Source organism: Copadichromis virginalis, linkage group LG16 (genome assembly GCF_057382275.1).
Source record: "Copadichromis virginalis isolate Kocher_CV1m ecotype Utaka linkage group LG16, C_Virginalis_male_GT1.1, whole genome shotgun sequence".
NCBI lineage: Eukaryota > Metazoa > Chordata > Actinopteri > Cichliformes > Cichlidae > Copadichromis > Copadichromis virginalis.
Genome location: NC_140633.1, coordinates 26093428 through 26111085, shown reverse-complemented (window position 1 = coordinate 26111085; position 17658 = coordinate 26093428). Strand labels below are relative to the sequence as shown.

Below are 17658 nucleotides of genomic sequence, written 5' to 3'. Positions count from 1 at the left end.
TCCCCTTTGTCCCTTTTTTAGAGGGGTGCAGATATACAGCGGCTTTAAGTGCTGCCAAAGAGGTGTGGACAACAGCTCTCTGAATTATACACAGCCCCAGTAATTACTTTAATTTCCTCTTTCAGAAAAATGTTGTTTGGAGCACAGTTTTAATGAGTCCAACCACACTATGGTTGTTCTTTATTCGTCCACACAAGGGAATATTTATAAAATGATTCATATATCAAAATTAATTTTGGGAATAAAGCTTAAGGACAGAGCAGTCTTTGTTTACTCAACCTAATTATTCCCTAAAATATCAAATCTTGTGTGTGCTAGACACAATGAAAATATCACCCAAATCTGTTTTGTGTAGCTTTCAGCTCATTGTCTTGATCCACTGGTCCATAAGTGACATTTGGCTTGCAAAACAAAGTGTTTTTCAGAGTAGTTGGTGGATTAAATGAGCCAAATACCAAAATCCCAGGCAATGTTGGACATGCAGTCGTCTCGTTGTAGGCTAAATGTCACTTAAAAAGCATCACAAGAAAAAACTCGACTGAATTGGCAGACACAGGTTGTTGCTGTGGTTTGATTTTAATGAGGCTTGCCCTATACCTCGGTTGTTAGGACTGTCAGCTTGGGACTTAAGGCTTTCCGTGTATTTGCTACGATGGTAGTATGCTGTTTCTGTCTTCATAGCTATTAGTCACCTACTTATCTTGCCTCAGATACAACTCGGATACCTCTTTACCGCTTTAGAAATCTTTCTTTTTTTCACATTGCTAATGCTGCTGTTTGCACTTCTCTTGCCCACAAATTATGACATTTTACTGGCCTTCCATTCACTCATTTTATCTTTTAGCGGCATATTCTGTGTTGTGCATGTAATGGAACATGCATTTGTTGCAAACTGTTCAGTATGCAGTGTCTTTGGGTTGATATGCTCTCTGAACCAAACTGTCAGAGATCTCTTTATGTTGACATGCCTGTGCTCTTAAAAAAATGCAAGCACCACCTGGATTGCTTGGATCCATCAGCTGCATTTTGTTAGTGCTATCTACATGTTTGTCTCAACATTTTGTTGCCATACCTGAGCCAAGCACAACAGAACATCCATCAATTAAAAAAAGAAAATGCTTAAATAAAGCAGGGGCATCTGGCGCTAGAGGCTATCCCAGCCAAATTTGAGCAAGAAGTACATCTTTGGGTGGTTTACCAGTCAATCACAGGCCTAACACAAACAAAAGATTCACATTCACACCCATGTACAATTCAGAATTACTAGTCGAACTCAAAAGTTTGTTTTTCTGCTGCCTTCCATTTGAAGTGGTGTCAGGCTTTCCGCTCGGTGAAGTCTGAGTAGCCACACCAACCTCGATTTTGCAATTCGAGATGGCAGCTGCAACAAAAATGGTTTTAAGACTGTAAAACTATTGTGCATGTGTCACTAGTTAACCTGTACATTGTGTTCATACCCAAGTATTGCTACTGATGGCAAAATTTGTTTACCATGATATGGAGAGAAAACAAAGCCTTTTTTTCTGACTGCTACTGAATTATGGTCAAGTTGGGTATGACATCACTACCAGTTCCAGTGTCCAACTTCCTTTGTATTAAGGTAAAAGGAATGCTGGCTTAGTCTGTGGGCAGAAAGTGGAGCATCCAGAGGGAACAAGTGTAGGCACAGAGAGAAAATGCAACCCTAAATGTTAACAAAATACAAAAGATACAAATTCACATAAATATGGTAACTAAAGTCAGCAAAATATGTATCTGTCTGCAGGACTGATCCAGCCTTCCTCCCGCTTTTCCTTCTTTTCTGTTACCAAACATCAGGATTTGCATCTTCCATTTATTCCAGTAGGAAAGAGTTGCAAGAGTATTTGAATGTGAGACAAGGTACATGGATAGAAGCAGAAATGCCTGGTATGGGCACATTCTTAAAATTTAGCCAGCGTAGTCTGACCCTCTGAACAAGTTAATTGAGTTTGAATGAAGTTTGAAACAATGTTATTAGCAAACAGCCAAGTCTGCAGTTTAGGATGCGTTTTATTATTTAAACTTAATTTATTCCCAGTGTCTGTTGGCAAAGTCCCACCTAAATATTTGCCTCTAATCATCCAGCCCTGCTCTCATCATGCAGATCACAATCAGTGTTTTGGTTGAGCTTTGTGATGTCTGTTTGAAAAAGCATTAAATTCAATTTTCTGCGAGTTAAGTGTGCAGGGCTTTTTTTCTGATTTGTTTTCAGTCTCTTGCATTTTCTTTTGACTGGGTGCCTTTTCCCCCCCACCATCATGGATGCCCGACAACTCATCTTCACCTGAAATCTACTGCTGTAGATAGTCTTATGCTAACATAAGACTAATGCATGATGTTTTAAAGCCTGTATATGTACATGTAAATATAAACACATCAGACTGAGAGACTGAAACCACCTAGGACCCTATAAAGAAAACATACAACATTGCTTTTCACACCTTTCTTTTTTTTTTCTTTCAAGTAAGAAGACGAATGATATGGTTGTGGCTCGGGATTTGCGAGTGAATGGAGATTAGCCTCGAGCATTGAGGTCACACTGATTGGCTCAATAGCACAGCAGGACAACAGCAGAGGTGACAACACACTTGAGGGGTTCGGATTGGAGTCATTACATTTCGCGACACCTCCAGAGCTGGCCTCCACCTTCATTTGTACAAGCAGACAGGGGGTGGCCATCAAACTTCACCTCTGGCAAACTTAACTAGATGATGCAACCTCCACACCCAGCCAGCCTTTCATTGGCCAAAAGGACTGATGGGAAATAAAGTGTCATGTCACAGTTAGGCCTGTTGTGTATCACCATTGGCACTTTTACTCTCACTTAGCAGCGCCTTCGCTCTGCCTGCCGGTCAGCATGCAGCTGTTACGGCTACCGTAACATAATCGTTACGGTAGCCATTCTTCTGCTTTATCTCCCATGCTTCAGTGAAGCTCAGCTCGCCCAACTTCCTCTTTTTAATTGCCTGCATGCTCATTAAAATTCTAAGAAAGTGCTTCTTAAAGCTCATTTAGTGTCACCTTAACTGGGAAGAAATAGCGGCAACACTTTGCTTGATATTAATGATTGGCAAATGGAAGATCTGAAAAAGAACGGGGTTGATGCACTGCTCCGAGGTCTCCTGCTTGGCCTCTGTTTCTTGTAATAACTAACTCTAGAACAGGAGAGTGAGTGGTTTTTACCTTTGATCAGTGATTTGATGTTCACACATACTTAAAATAATAAGTTTAGAGTCCTATTTAGTACCTGATAACTTGCTCATCTGTTCCACACTGCTCTTTCTTCTTAGCTGTATTCATTTGAGTCCATTCCATTCGCTACAATGTTATTTGAATTGTCTCTTACATTTTAGTTAGCTTTGTAACCACACTTTGGTTATTTGAAGCTTTCTAAAACAAAAAATTACCTGCTATAATTTAGCTTTCAGTTTGTTTCAGATCATGTTGTAGTTTCAGCATTGTAATAAGAACTCTAGGTTAGGATTTAGGACTATCATGATCGAGGATTTGCACTGAACTGTAACTGGCCTCTTTCTTTAAATAGAGTTAAGTAGTTAAAACTGAGTAGCCTTTGTTTTAAGTCTTGGGATAAACAAAATATATTATAATAATTTTTTGAAAAAAGGCTTTCAGTCATCTACCTGGAAAAGAAAACAAATTGAAATTTAGGAAAATTAAGGCCTCCTATATACAGTAAAGCCTACAAACATCAGACGCATCTAGGACAAATGGGTTTACTACTAAAGCTAACTGTACTAGAAGCTTGTGTCATGCCTTTCATGCCAAAAACGCTCAGTGCAGTTGATTGGTATAAGACCATTTATATTACTGCACACTGTCACTGGATTCTTTCTGATTTTGTTGCTTGGTACGGTCTGTGTTATTCCCAAATAATGGACCCAAACTGTGATTTCTCTCTGGCTGGATCATTATTCCCCTGCATTACTCTCTGGAGGGTGACTACCTCTGTGGGATACAGGCTCCACTGGAATAAATACTGGTATTCATGTCAGGATTATGTCAGCATGTCAGGACATTGAGCTTAAAGACAGAGGGTGTGAATATACAATGTGATTACTTTTTGATTTACTCAGAGAGAGTTTCTCATGTGTCTGTGCTGCTTCAGCTCCCTTCAGGTTATATTCCATCCTTCGGCCGTTGACTTAGCATATTTACTAAATGAATGAAATGAATGTGGAAAAACAGCTGCCAGTCCTGCATGTGTGTGTATATGTATGTGTGTGTATATGTATGTGTGTATATATATATTTTTTTTCTTTTTTATGGCAGTGTGCAAACAAAATGCTAGCTGACTCATTTAGATTTCATCTGAGATGCAAACAGCTCCACTTTGGCAGCATCCTTTGAACCTCTAGCTGTTTTATCTCAAAAGCACTGATTACCATCTCTAATCTTGTTGTAAAAGGCACAAGTAGATGAGGCTCCAAGGTGTCTCATCCAGATGATGTCACTCATATCTTCCACTGTGGTGTCTCTGGTTCGTAGTGCATATATTCACCTTTTCATCTGTTGTTTTTGTTTTTTCTTGTTTTCTCCCCCACAGCTCATCTGAGAAGTCCCTACCTTGGAGAACTGCAGGTAATTACTGAAATGCTATTGCTGCTCATAAAATAATTTCTCATTTTACGCTGTGTCCGTTTACATTTATATTTGGTGTCTTTTATATCGGCGTATTTGCAGGAGTAATCAAGAATTGAAGCAAACACTCCCCCATTTGAGTCTGTACCCAGACCTGAAATTAGTCAATAATTAGTTAATAATTACACATGCCGCAGTGCTAAAACATTACGGGCCACGAGGCTCACCTACTTTCTCAAGGGCACTGACTGCTGTGGTTAACGTTCATACTACAATACATGGATTATTCAGATAAGCTCTCTGAAGGTTTCAAACTAAAAGTATTTAGTAAAAATATTTTCTATTTAAAACTGATTATTTTCTTGTTGGACCTGTTAGAACCTGAGAGAACAACATGCAGTTTATGCAGTGTTAGTGAGTTATATCGGCTAAGCTAAGTGCTTTTCAATTCTCCATTTGCAAAGCAAGGGCTGTGCATGTATCTAGCCTTGATAAAATGTACATTTTGTGTGTTTGTGTGTGTGCATGGTGTGCAGTACAGACATGTTTTACATTTCCACAATAATCTGTGCTAATACAAGTGTTTTCAACCGCGCAATTGACAGCCCCAGGCATGTTCTTGTTTTAATAGTTACTTAAGCAATTTCTGCCCACTCAGATGAAACGCCATCATTGGCAGGTAGCAGAAGACTTTCTCTCAAGACCCCGTTGGTCTGTTTGTTTAGCCCGCATCTTTCAAGGATGTTTAGGCGACAACAGATAATGGATTAAATTTACTAATGTCTTTCATGGCTTATTAATTGCATAGTGGAAGACTGACTTTCTGCAGTGGTCATTAATCTTTTGTTTTCGATCCCATCAAAAGAGCCTATGGGGGGTTAGCCTTGTACATATGCAGAGGGAATATAAATATCACACGGGTTTCTCTTTTTCTGCCCGAGTCCCAATTTCCATGCTGAATGCATTTCATTAGGGTTACAACTGAGTCGGGTACTAATCGCTGCCATTGTTTTTCTTTGTATTGATTTCTCATTGTGTTGTGGATGATAAATGATAGTCAGATGCGGTGATGTACTTTGTCCAATCTAAATGACTTAAACTCAAAATGTGTGGCACAGAGTGTAATGGGCCACAGCTTTCTCTGAGGCTCATCGGCCTCGTGAGCCATCGTACGTCTCCACCGACTGAGAGATCGGAGGGGAAGTGTTACTGTAGAAACAACTGTCTTAGCCTCAGGAAAAGTCAGTGCAGTCGCACCTCGTACATCTGCAAGAAGAGAGCAAGCACCCCAGAAATGGAGCTTTCTCCTTTTTCTGTGCTTCGTCTGTCTGTTTGTGTTTCGATCCCTTCTCTTTATCAAACATGCATTTGTCTTCATGCTGGCAGTTCAACATGTCAGTATCATGTTTGACTTTTTAATACTTCATTTAATGACCAAATTGTTTTGAAAATAAAAGGCAGAGGCAGTTTTTATATGTAGAGTATAGCTAGGTGATAAGCATACAGTGATTGGATTGTTATTGTTGTTTAGGTGGAAAATTGGAAACTTGGGATCATCTGCTAAAATATTATTCTTCAGTAAGCTTCAGAAAGTGTTCCTAATACCTCAAAACTTGTAATGCTTTTTTTGTGAAAAACATACTTTTTTGTCAGGCAGCTTATCTTTCCCAAAGCAAAATGATAAGTCGTTCCTGTAAGTCATTGTAAAATTGCACAGGTTGTTTTTCTTCTGTGAGGGAGCTGTGAACTGTTCGGTTTCCATAAAGCAGAAACTGAGTAAAGACCTGGCATTTTAGAGATCACAAACCCATCTGGGTAAATATTCAGTAAGCATAATTCAGGATTAGGAAGAGGCACCTCTTCACCAGTGATCTGATTACATGTATACAAGACTCTCTACCAAGAACAAGAGTATCAGGATGCATTCCCACATATAATGAAGCTGAGATCCATTCAGACAATTACATTTATTGTCGAATAAACTTCTGATTCAGATTAGATTAGATTAGATAGAACTTTATTAATCCCTCGGGTGGGTTCCTCTGGGAAATTCGATTTCCAAAAAAGCACAGCACCGACAGAAGTTACAGAATATATATATATATATATATATATATATATATATATATATATATATATATATCGTGGTTGTAGGTATTGCCCGTAGTGCTGCATTAACATCATCTAGCAGACCTTCTGAGGGTACTTCACGTAATCTTGGTAACCGGCTACGGGGGATCCAGGTTTCAAGCTTGGCCATGATCCTATTTTTCAGGTCAGTTCCTCTCGCACTCAACGATCCTTCTCCTATCGCACTTGGGGCTATGTACCCAATCTCGGGTGGGGGTGATGATATCTCCCCCCTGACCTGGCGTCCTGACTCCTCCTTGCCGTAGCATTTGTGTTGTACCTCGTCAATCTCTAGCTGTGAGAGCAGTCCCTTCTTTTGAATGTTGGAACACTGAGCTACTAGTTGTTTCGCCGTCATTGTGGATGTTGGGTATCGAAGAATCCATAGGTCCCTCATCCTATTCATGTAGCCCCTTCCGCCGGGGTTACTTGCGTAGTAGCATTCCAACAATGCCCTGTTTTCGTCCCTTGCCCACCGATGCCTTCTTGTTCCAGTAGCCCACTTTTCGTCAGGGTGCCCTGGTTCCTCAACACCTGACGCGGACCTTGTTGATCCGGGCGACGTCCGAGCCGGCATGCCTTCATATTTATCTGTCTCGCTCATGTCTGCGGTAGGCTTGCTTAGCATAGGGGGTCTAGCCTTAGGACCCTTACTGGATACAGACGCCCCAGGCAGGAATCGAACTTGCGATCCTCTGTTCCAAAGGCGTGTAGTTTAACCACTACGCTATCCAGCTGCCTAGAATTGTACAAGATCAATGGGACCCTAAGAGCCTTCATCAGGAACTCAATGGGGATGTGGCGTACAACACTAGAGGCCAACTCCAAGCCCATAGCACAAGTTACCATCAAGTGCGGGATCTACCAAGGAGATGCTCTGTCCCCACTGCTGTTCTGCATAGGCCTGAACCCCCTCAGTGAGATCATTAACAAGACTGGCTACGGATACCGACTACGGAACGGAGCAGTTGTCAGCCACCTCCTGTACATGGATGACATCAAGCTGTATGCCAAGAGTGAACGAGACATCGATTCACTGATCCACACTACCAGGCTATACAGCAATGACATTGGAATGTCGTTCGGACTGGAGAAGTGTAGTCGGATGGTAACAAAGAGAGGGAAGGTAGTCAGAACTGAGGGGATTGAACTACCAGAAGGCAACATTGCAGACATAGAGGACAGTTACAAGTACCTGGGGATCCCGCAGGCAAATGGGAACCATGAAGAGGCCGCTAGAAAGGCTGCAACCACCAAGTACCTGCAGAGGGTCAGGCAAGTCCTGAGGAGTCAGCTGAATGGTAAGAACAAGATCCGGGCCATCAACACATACGCCCTGCCCGTGATCAGGTACCCTGCTGGGGTAATAAGCTGGCCAAAGGAGGAGATAGAAGCCACTGACATAAAGACAAGAAAGCTCCTGACCATGCATGGAGGGTTTCACCCCAAGTCCAGCACCCTGAGGCTGTACGCTAAGCGGAAGGAAGGGGGCCGGGGACTGGTGAGTGTCAGCACCACAGTCCAGGATGAGACAAGGAACATCCAAGAATACATTGGGAAGATGGCCCCAACTGACCGAGTGCTCAGTGAATACCTCAGGCAGCAGAAACCCAAGAAAGAGGAGGGAGACGAGGAACCATCATGGAAGGACAGGCCCCTGCACGGTATGTACCACCGGCAGATAGAGGAGGTGGCTGATATCCAGAAATCCTACCAGTGGCTGGACAAAGCTGGACTGAAAGACAGCACAGAGGCACTAATCATGGCAGCACAAGAACAAGCTCTGAGTACAAGATCCATAGAGGCTGGGGTCTATCACACCAGGCAAGACCCCAGGTGCAGGCTGTGTAAAGATGCCCCAGAGACTATCCAGCACATAACAGCAGGGTGCAAGATGCTAGCAGGCAAGGCATACATGGAACGCCATAACCAAGTGGCCGGCATAGTGTACAGGAACATCTGTGCCGAGTATAACCTAGAAGTCCCGAGGTCAAAATGGGAGATGCCCCCAAGGGTGGTGGAGAATGACCGAGCTAAGATCCTGTGGGACTTCCAGATACAGACGGACAAAATGGTGGTGGCTAACCAACCGGACATAGTGGTGGTAGACAAACAGAAGAAGACGGCCGTAGTGATCGATGTAGCGGTTCCGAATGACAGCAATATCAGGAAGAAGGAACACGAGAAGCTGGAGAAATACCAAGGGCTCAGAGAAGAGCTCGAGAGGATGTGGAGGGTGAAGGTAACGGTGGTCCCCGTGGTAATCGGAGCACTAGGTGCGGTGACTCCCAAGCTAGGCGAGTGGCTCCAGCAGATCCCGGGAAAAACATCGGAGATCTCTGTCCAGAAGAGCGCAGTCCTGGGAACAGCTAAGATACTGCGCAGGACCCTCAAGCTCCCAGGTCTCTGGTAGAGGACCCGAGCTTGAAGGATAAACCGCCCGCAGGGGCGTGCTGGGTGTTTTTATATATATATATATATATATATATATATATATATATATATATACACACACACACACATACAGAGACAATATAAATAAAATATACGAAGGGGATAAATAGAATAAATAGGAATAAAAAATAAAAATACAAGTGAATTGCACATTTCAAGTATTGAGGTCTATTGCACTGTTGACTATTTACAAAAGTATTGCACAAAAGGTATTGCACAGTGAGGTGAAGAGGCACTACAGCTTAGTTGTTCCCCCCTCCTTTGTCCTCCTGTTTCCCCTCCCTCTCCCCTCCAGAGAGGAGTTAAACAGTCTGATGGCGTGTGGGACAAAGGAGTTTTTAAGTCTGTTAGTTCTTGTCTTTGGGAGAAGCAACCTGTCACTGAACAGACTCTTCTGGTTGTTAATGGCCGTGTGCAGAGGATGCCTAGCATTGTCCATAATGTCCATCAGTTTCTTTAATGTCCTTTTCTCTGCCACTGTCACCAGAGTGTCCAGCTTCATGCCGACCACCAGATTCACGATTCACCAGAATAACTTCCTTATAACTCTTCTTTCTCGGGTAAATCATTGGTCAGATCTGTTCACCATGCATTACTTTGTGAAATGATTCTTTGTGTATAATTTGTGTCATAAAGAAATCTTCTAAGGTAGATTGAGAGGGAAGATTCATGTCATTAGACGGCCCAGCCAGTATAAAATTTCACAGTTGAAGATACTTTTAAAAAATGCTTTGAAGGTATGCCTAACATAGTCCCAAGTTCTTCAAAAGACATAAAGTTATTGCTGATCGCTGTAGAGATCAGTCCTGGCTGTACGCTGTATTGTCCAAGACTCGTGGGATAGCTCTAGCTGGTCAACAAAAACATGATCAAAAAATTGGGAATAAACAACTTTAAGTGCAATATCAAACCGTGACATTTTTAATGTGTTTTGGAAAAATCAGTATACAGTGCTGTGTGTTTTACAAGCTATTACAGCATAAAATCACAGAATAAATGGGCAAACACTACAGCTTTGACACTGCCTGATATGTAACAGCAAATGCAACCACCCTGCAAAGTGAAATAATAGTGCTTGAAACCAGCAGTTATTGTCAGATCATCACAGAGGCACCTGGCCAGCTGTCCACTTGAATACACTCCACCCCTCCTCAATGCCTTGAAGACACAGAAATATAAGGCTGTACATGGATGGATGTTTTCTATAACTATAATAGATTTCTATCAATTAGGGTTTCAAGAGTCATTTCTTATTTGATGTCAGAAGGGAGAAAAATTCCCAGATTTTACATATTGCTGATTGATAGCAGTATGTTGCTGGGTGGAGTGATATCTCTTCTAATTATTTATTTATTCATTTGTACATACATCATTCCAGTGCTGTAATAAGCTTGTTCACACGAGACATGTGCTTGTGTGTTTATTTCTGGTGGATAAATTAGCTATATTTACAGAAAGAGGTAAAACGTTCAGATAAAAATATTTAAAAGGAGAGCATTTTTATATTTTACCTGCTGCTGCTCCCTCGGTGTTGGCTCTACATGCATAATTCGTCACCTGTGATGTAACATTGTAAGCCAACAGACTTGAGCTTTGCTGGTCCTAGAAAACAGAATCACAGGAGTACCATATAACTGTCCCATTGACCCAAATAGAAAGTGGGCGTGAGGGTTTCTGGCACACAAATGAAACACTGTTGTGTGCAGCAAAATGTAGCCCATATCATAAATAAAGTATTTATTGGAGTGGTAAAACAGGTTTTGACTGAAATGTGATATTCGATGACCTCTCCTCTCCCCTTAATGACGAGTTTTGACACCTCATTATAAATCAATAAAGAATTTGATGACCATTTGAGTAGTTTCTTCTTTTTTTTTTTTTTCCTTTCAATGGGCAGCTCATAGGTAGAGACCAACCTCGCTCTCTTCTGATGGAAAATCTGGGATTTTGTTCTATAACTAACCCTGCAATATGACAGAAACCACTCAGTTCAGAGAAGAGCTTCAAGGGTTATTCCTAGTAGGCTTTCAAGGGGAAAAGAGGCACTCTGAGCCAAATCCTAGAAGATTATTATTCTACATTCCCACTTGGCTACTTTTCGCTGCTCCCTTGCCACAAGGAGCCGCTACGGAAGGTATGTGGCCACGGTTACCCTTTGTAACACAACCCCAAAGGGGATTTGTGTCACCAGCTACAAACAAGCCAGTGTTGACCACTACAACGTTGTCCATGCAACACTTATGTTTTCATTTAAAACACCTTAGTCCTCACAAGTACGGACCCGCAGTAAATGGTAAATGGTGCTTTAAGAGTCCCTAAGAACCCCAAAGCACTTTACACATTCAGTCATCCATTCATTCACACACACACATTCACACACTGGTGATGGTAAGCTACATTGTAGCCACAGCCACCCTGGGGCGCACTGACAGAGGCGAGGCTGCCGGACACTGGCGCCACCGGGCCCTCTGACCACCACCAGTAGGCAACGGGTGAAGTGTCTTGCCCGATTACAAGGCGAACTCCCAACTCTTGAGCCACGATCGCCCCCGCAGTATACAAGAAAAGACACCCACAGAGGACACCAAGCATTTTCCATTATCTCTGCATTGACCAGTGGTACACACAAGGACACACAGCCTCAATAGTCTCAGTAGTCTCAATAATAAAACAAAAGCTAAGGAACCAGCTAAAACGAAATCATTATTGGGTGCTGAAATAAATACTGTTTCAATATTTGTAACATTGATTTTTATTTTTTTCCCCACTGTTTGGCCCTTTCTTGCCTTTTGCATCCTTGGTAGATTGGTAATACGACTTTTTTTTTTTTTTTTCACTTTAATACCTGGGCTCTAATCCTGTATGTGCTCATATCGATTTTCAGCCTCGGTGTCAAAATCTACTTTTCTCATATGTGACGTCCCAGTGTCACTCTTTCTTTTCCTCTGAAAATCCAGTTTCTGCATCATTTTCCAGCACATTAATTAGCTGGAGACACAAACCAGAAAGATGCTCTTTAAATCCAGGGAAATAAATTGTTTGGGGAAAATAGGAAACACACGAGTTGATTGTTTGGGTTCTGCTTGGTGCTGCCCACTTTACAGACATTCTACATTCTTATCTAATGCATTGTTAATAGACAAGAAAATGTAAAAATTGGGGGCAGAGTGCTTAGACATCTACTAGTGGGATTAGCAAAGCAAGGGCAAGCGGTAGAGATAAATGTTGAGCTCTAAAATAAGTTTTGAAATTCACTGCTGGGGCCTAAATGTAAGAAGTGGCCGCTGCTCTCCTCTTTAGTCAGTAGTTGTGGGGGAAAAAATAACTATCCGAAATGGATTCACTATGTGTGTAATCTTCTACACAGATCAAAAAGGCTTCTGTTTCGCTCTGCACTTGCGCTCTGTGTCTATTCCAGTTTCTCATCTATTTTGCCTTTTTGGCATATTATTTATCAGACAGAGTGAGCGCTTGGTACAAAATGTCCTAAACAACATGCTGTGTGTGTACCAGACTAAGAGTCACTGTCAGAATTCAGATTGTTGAGTTGTTTGATGTCTTTGGCTAATAAATGCCTTTTCATCTTTGTTGCAAACTTAAAAATACATACACAAAAATGTGAGCGAGTATCCACGTATTAAATTGCACTGACACAGTTGACACAGAGTTTGTTGTAGACTGGACTCTCTGAAGCCACATGGGGGATGCCTCTCTCACAACAGGCCACCCCCACTGTGCTTTCTGACAGTCTGACCCCAGATCTGCTTTGATCTGCTTTGACTCAATCCCTTCAGTAAATAGCCAAGCACCTTTAGTCCTCCAAAAGTGGGAGTGCAAGATGCCAGGTTGTCAAATGCACAAAGCCTACATGTCAACACATTTATTCAACAGGTCAGTTTTGACAACAAGGCGGCTCAGTCACAGGATTCAGCTTTCATTCACACGCTAGCGAACCGAGCAGGATCTGACAAATTCAGACCACCAATGTTTGTCTTCTTCCTTCCCTTCATTCACTGCCAATTGTTCTAGTGATTGCAGAGGAATCCATTGACTCTGGTCACGCTTAACTAGATTGTGACTGTGGAGAAACATTGTGCACAGAGACATTAGACAGCTAATTTCGGCTTCTGTTTGCCTCGCTCGTTGTTGCTGTGCGTGACGCGAGAGGGGATGCAGGGAAATGTTAGAGCTGTGAAACGATTTAGAGCATGGCTGTATACACAATTGAAGTGACATGCCGCCCAATTTTGACTTCCCAAATTAGTATGGTAGTAAAATTTAATGACTCCAACTGTATACAAGTGTGAAACTAATGTTGCTGAAATGACCGTCTTATTGTTTGCTTTCAGTTCCATAAAATATCGACTGCTTTAACGACTATTGTAAACTCTCAGTCCCAAAGACCGAAAACTGTGAGATTATTTCAGACCTGAAGCTCCACCTCTCTGCCTGACTTTCTGCTCTGCCGTGTCTTCTCAGATGCCTGTGCCTTGGGGGACACAAAGTCTCGGGTGACTGACAGCTCCCAGTCCCCGAGGTACCACATCAGGACGGAGTCAGAGCAGGTGTCTCTGTACTCCCCGGAGCAGTCCTCCCTTCATGAAAGTGAGGGTCTGTTGTTGCCTTCTCTCTACATTCTGCAGCCCTCTCTTCTGCTCGCTTTCTCTTGCCTCAGCGTTGTTCCACTACACTGATGCCAGTTTTGAAAACAATTTTCTTTAATTTTATACCTTATGATTACACTCTTTATTTTTATTTTTTGTCTTTCACCGTTATATTCTTCAGGATAAACTGTTATCAGTATAAGCATAAGGTATAAAAGGCTGGATATTTACCATGGCACACTGAGTAATAGCTTGACAAAACTGTTACCCACCCCCCCTGCTGTGCCATTTGTCATTAGTAAGGCTATCCTAAGTAAAGGTCACATCTGTTATGAAACCCTTTATGATGTGTCCCTGTGCCTCTAACCGCTCTCCATACTCTCCCCCAGCATTTCATTCTCGTCTGTCGTTTTTCTCTCATTATCTCTCAGGATCTGGAGGGAATTCGTGTAACTCAGCTCAGATGAACTCGTACTCGGACAGTGGTTACCAGGATGCCAGCAGCAGCTACCTCAGCAGCCAGAACCTGGGCAAGGCTGAACTAAGGGTGCAGCATTCCTTCCCCGGTGCTGGCACTGGCACACTGATGAGGAATGCCAGGGCTGAGGGACAGGCTTCAGCCCAGGTACTGACGGTTGTTTAAGTCAAGATTTATCTCATCATGCGTCTTGTTCAAAGGGTCGTGAAGTTTAATTGCTCCAGAATTGCTGTTGAGTTTGTTAGTGATTTATGGCTTTAATGCACAGAGGGATCGAGCACCACAACCTAATCACGCTTCTTACAGCTTCGTGTATAGAGAATGCTGAGAAACCAAATGGCGCCGTCACACAACAGAGGAGGGGAGCACAAGGAAAATAAATATGTCTCAGAGTAAAGTCATGCCCTGTAATGAATTGTTTTATGCAATGTTGTTTTATGCAGCATGTCATTATTATTACAGTACATCATTTTATAGCTCCTCCTGAATGTAAACTAAACCACAGAGCCTTTTTATTTTTTTTCTCTTGCTTGCAGGTCACAACAGCAGTGCCTGGCCGAGCTATGCGAAGGGTCAGCTCAGTGCCTTCTCGCTCTCACTCGCCAGCCTACGCGAGCAGTATGTCCCCCTCCCGTGGTTCCCTGCGTACCTCAGTTGGCAGTGCCTACGGCTCCCCCATTGTTACAGAACCCAAACCCCTGTCCGCCATCTATTCTACAACATTGCCCTCTGCCCAGCGAACCAGTACTACGGGTGGCGGTAGCAGTGGCTCACCCTACAACGCTCAGAAAAACTCCCCCGCTGCACTGCGTCGCATGGGCTCCACAAACTCTCGATCTAGCCGCACCACCTCACCCTACCAGGCCTCAGCAGGGTCACCCTCGGGCCGCATGGGCTCACCTCTGACGATGGTCGACAACGTCAACCCTCCGCTGACTAAACAGCCTACTCACACTTCGTCTCCAGTCAGGGCTAGTATGACTGCCGTGCCCCAGCACTACAGCTCCACTCTGCCCCGCTCCCTGCTCCACAACACTGACCCCTACGGACCCCAAAGTTACGACATTTACGAGAGAATGACGCGACCTGACAGCCTCGCAGGTGCTCCGCTGCACACACACATACGCACACACATACTTGCTCTGTACGGTGCATCAGTATTTTATATATCTTCTTTTGAAAGTCTCAGCATAAAATTACTGACGCTTTAATATCAAGTCTGCTAAAATAAGTTAAAGTGTTTTGTTCCTCCTTTCTTGGCATGTTAAACGATACAGTTATGTTTGCTTTGTGCAGACAGGGATGCACTCTTGTATAATTATTTCTCAGGCATGTTTCTGACTCTTTTGTTTCATTTACTCAAGCTGAAAGCAAAGAGTGAATGCGAGGTCAGTGCTTGCCCTGGAGTGTCACCAAAACATAGTTCCTGCTCGAAGACAAATATTGGCAAATGTAGACTAAGAAACCAAGTCTAGGAATCGGTATTCATTAGCTTTTTTGCTAATTGAGTGCACTCAAGCAAAAATACTTTAGTATTAAACAGCTTGTGCAGATCACACATCTGCTTTACTGATTACATTCTGATAGAAACCATATTATTATTATTTGATAGTCTGCCTTTAAACTATTGTGTCAGAGGAAGAACTAAGTTTAAATTATTTCCAGGCAGCTTCACTTGCCTTTTCTGGTTTCAAATAAATCAGTTGCTTCAGTTACCACACCTAAAAGAGGTGTAACCTTGCACAAGCGCAATTCACTTATGCTACAGTCACACAAAAGAAAACAGTGGTTGGCACGGTTATTACGACTGCATGCAACAACTTTGATCCGATTGCTTTTGAAATGGTTGCTTTGACGAAATTTCAGATTTGTAACTAGTGTGACTGAGGCGAGAGGGTTAACTACCGAACGCCACAGAAACCATGATTTTCAGCTGCCTTTAGTTTTGCTTTATGTGAGAATCAAGGCTACTGCTTGATATTACGCATGTGTGGCATTCATACAGGGGAAAAAACATTTTGTTTTGTGGTTAAATAACTGACAGAGCATTTAATCATAAACACAAGGTGCCCCCGTAGTGGAAATAACAGAAAGTGAAGAAAATGATTCCACAAAACGTGATGGCATTCCTTCAAATCCATTGTTCTGATGAGTGCATTATCTAGGCTATATTGTGGGCAATCACTGAGGCAGGAAAGGGGGTGGCTTTGTGTGTGTGAGAGAAGTATGCCAGAGATCAGGAAGATAATTAATTGGAAAGCATGCCTGTGCAAACTAGTTTGTCATTCTTAAGAGAATCCTGAGCAAATGAGGCAAAAACAAGAGCTGACTAGTGTTTGCTTGCTAAACACACGTATCTTGTCCCGGTGTTTTCCACACGGCAACAAGAATTGATGGACGGAGATCAGCCTGCAGCCTTTCATTTTCTGCTCCCGTTTTCTGTAGAATCTCCAGGACATTAGATCATAGTCTAGACAAATAATGACAACTACAGATAACCATGATTATTCAGTGGGAATTTCAAACTGATGAAACACTGCTCCGCTTTTGGTTTTGCCTCCACGTGATAAAATAACACGTTACTCAGAAAATCAGTGTAGTGTTACTTTGAGGTTAACTGACACTTATTTCCTCTTGACTTGATGCTGCTTTGGGATTTTCTCAGATGCCCTCGTTGATGGTGACGTACAAGGTGAATTTAGTTTTGTTTTGTTTTGGTGGTTGTGTTACTTCAGCTCATCATCTGTTCTGTTTACATAAAGGTGCTGTGTGTGTGTGTGCACGACTTGATCTTATTTATTTTATTTATGTCTAACGCTCATGTACGACCAGTTGCCATTTTTAACGTCTAATAAACACACGTGCATTGTAGCAAGATCACTGGGAACATGCTGCTAAATATCTTTACTTTAAATTTTGATGTAATGTATTAGCTATCCTTGTAAAATTTTAAGGGAAATACTCGCGCTTCAGGTAAATTCTGCAAACTCTGAAAGATTAGTATTGCTTTAAATTTCTGAAGGAACACGCAGTCCTTTAAGATGAAAAGGTTCAGCTGCGTAATAAAACGTATTTTTATTCATTTTGCTTGTAGCGCATCAACCAGATATTTATGATAAAAATTAACTGGCAAAATAATTTTTAATTGAGCGAAATTGCCTTTGCATCTGTTCGAGCTGAATCACATGGGATAATAACCAAAAAGGCAGAAGTTAATGATGGCAGCTGGGTGTTAACTGTGGAAGTGTAATGAAAGGTCAGTCTTGGCCTTGCTGCTAGCTGTTTCTCGTGACTGCATGCTGCTTCTTTCCTCAGTGGGATGGAACTGTCTTTAAATGTTTTAATTTTGGGTGAATTTGTTGTTTTTCCAGC

The 17658-nt window shown here is 42.3% G+C and overlaps 1 protein-coding gene across 5 annotated transcripts in view; it reads left to right on the top strand.

The window, feature by feature from the left end:
• pkp4 (plakophilin 4) overlaps nt 1-17658 on the top strand; it is a 92406-nt gene that overhangs the window by 45920 nt on the left and 28828 nt on the right. For 2 of the 5 annotated variants that reach the window (XM_085434109.1, XM_085434108.1), the window contains exons 4-8: nt 4586-4620; nt 13684-13815; nt 14240-14433; nt 14823-15387; nt 16952-16978. In XM_085434109.1, coding sequence (XP_085290235.1) covers nt 4586-4620; nt 13684-13815; nt 14240-14433; nt 14823-15387; nt 16952-16978 — 953 coding nt within the window. The remainder of the gene's footprint in view (nt 1-4585; nt 4621-13683; nt 13816-14239; nt 14434-14822; nt 15388-16951; nt 16979-17658) is intronic. The other 3 variants (XM_085434110.1, XM_085434111.1, XM_085434112.1) reach the window with 3 other exon arrangements.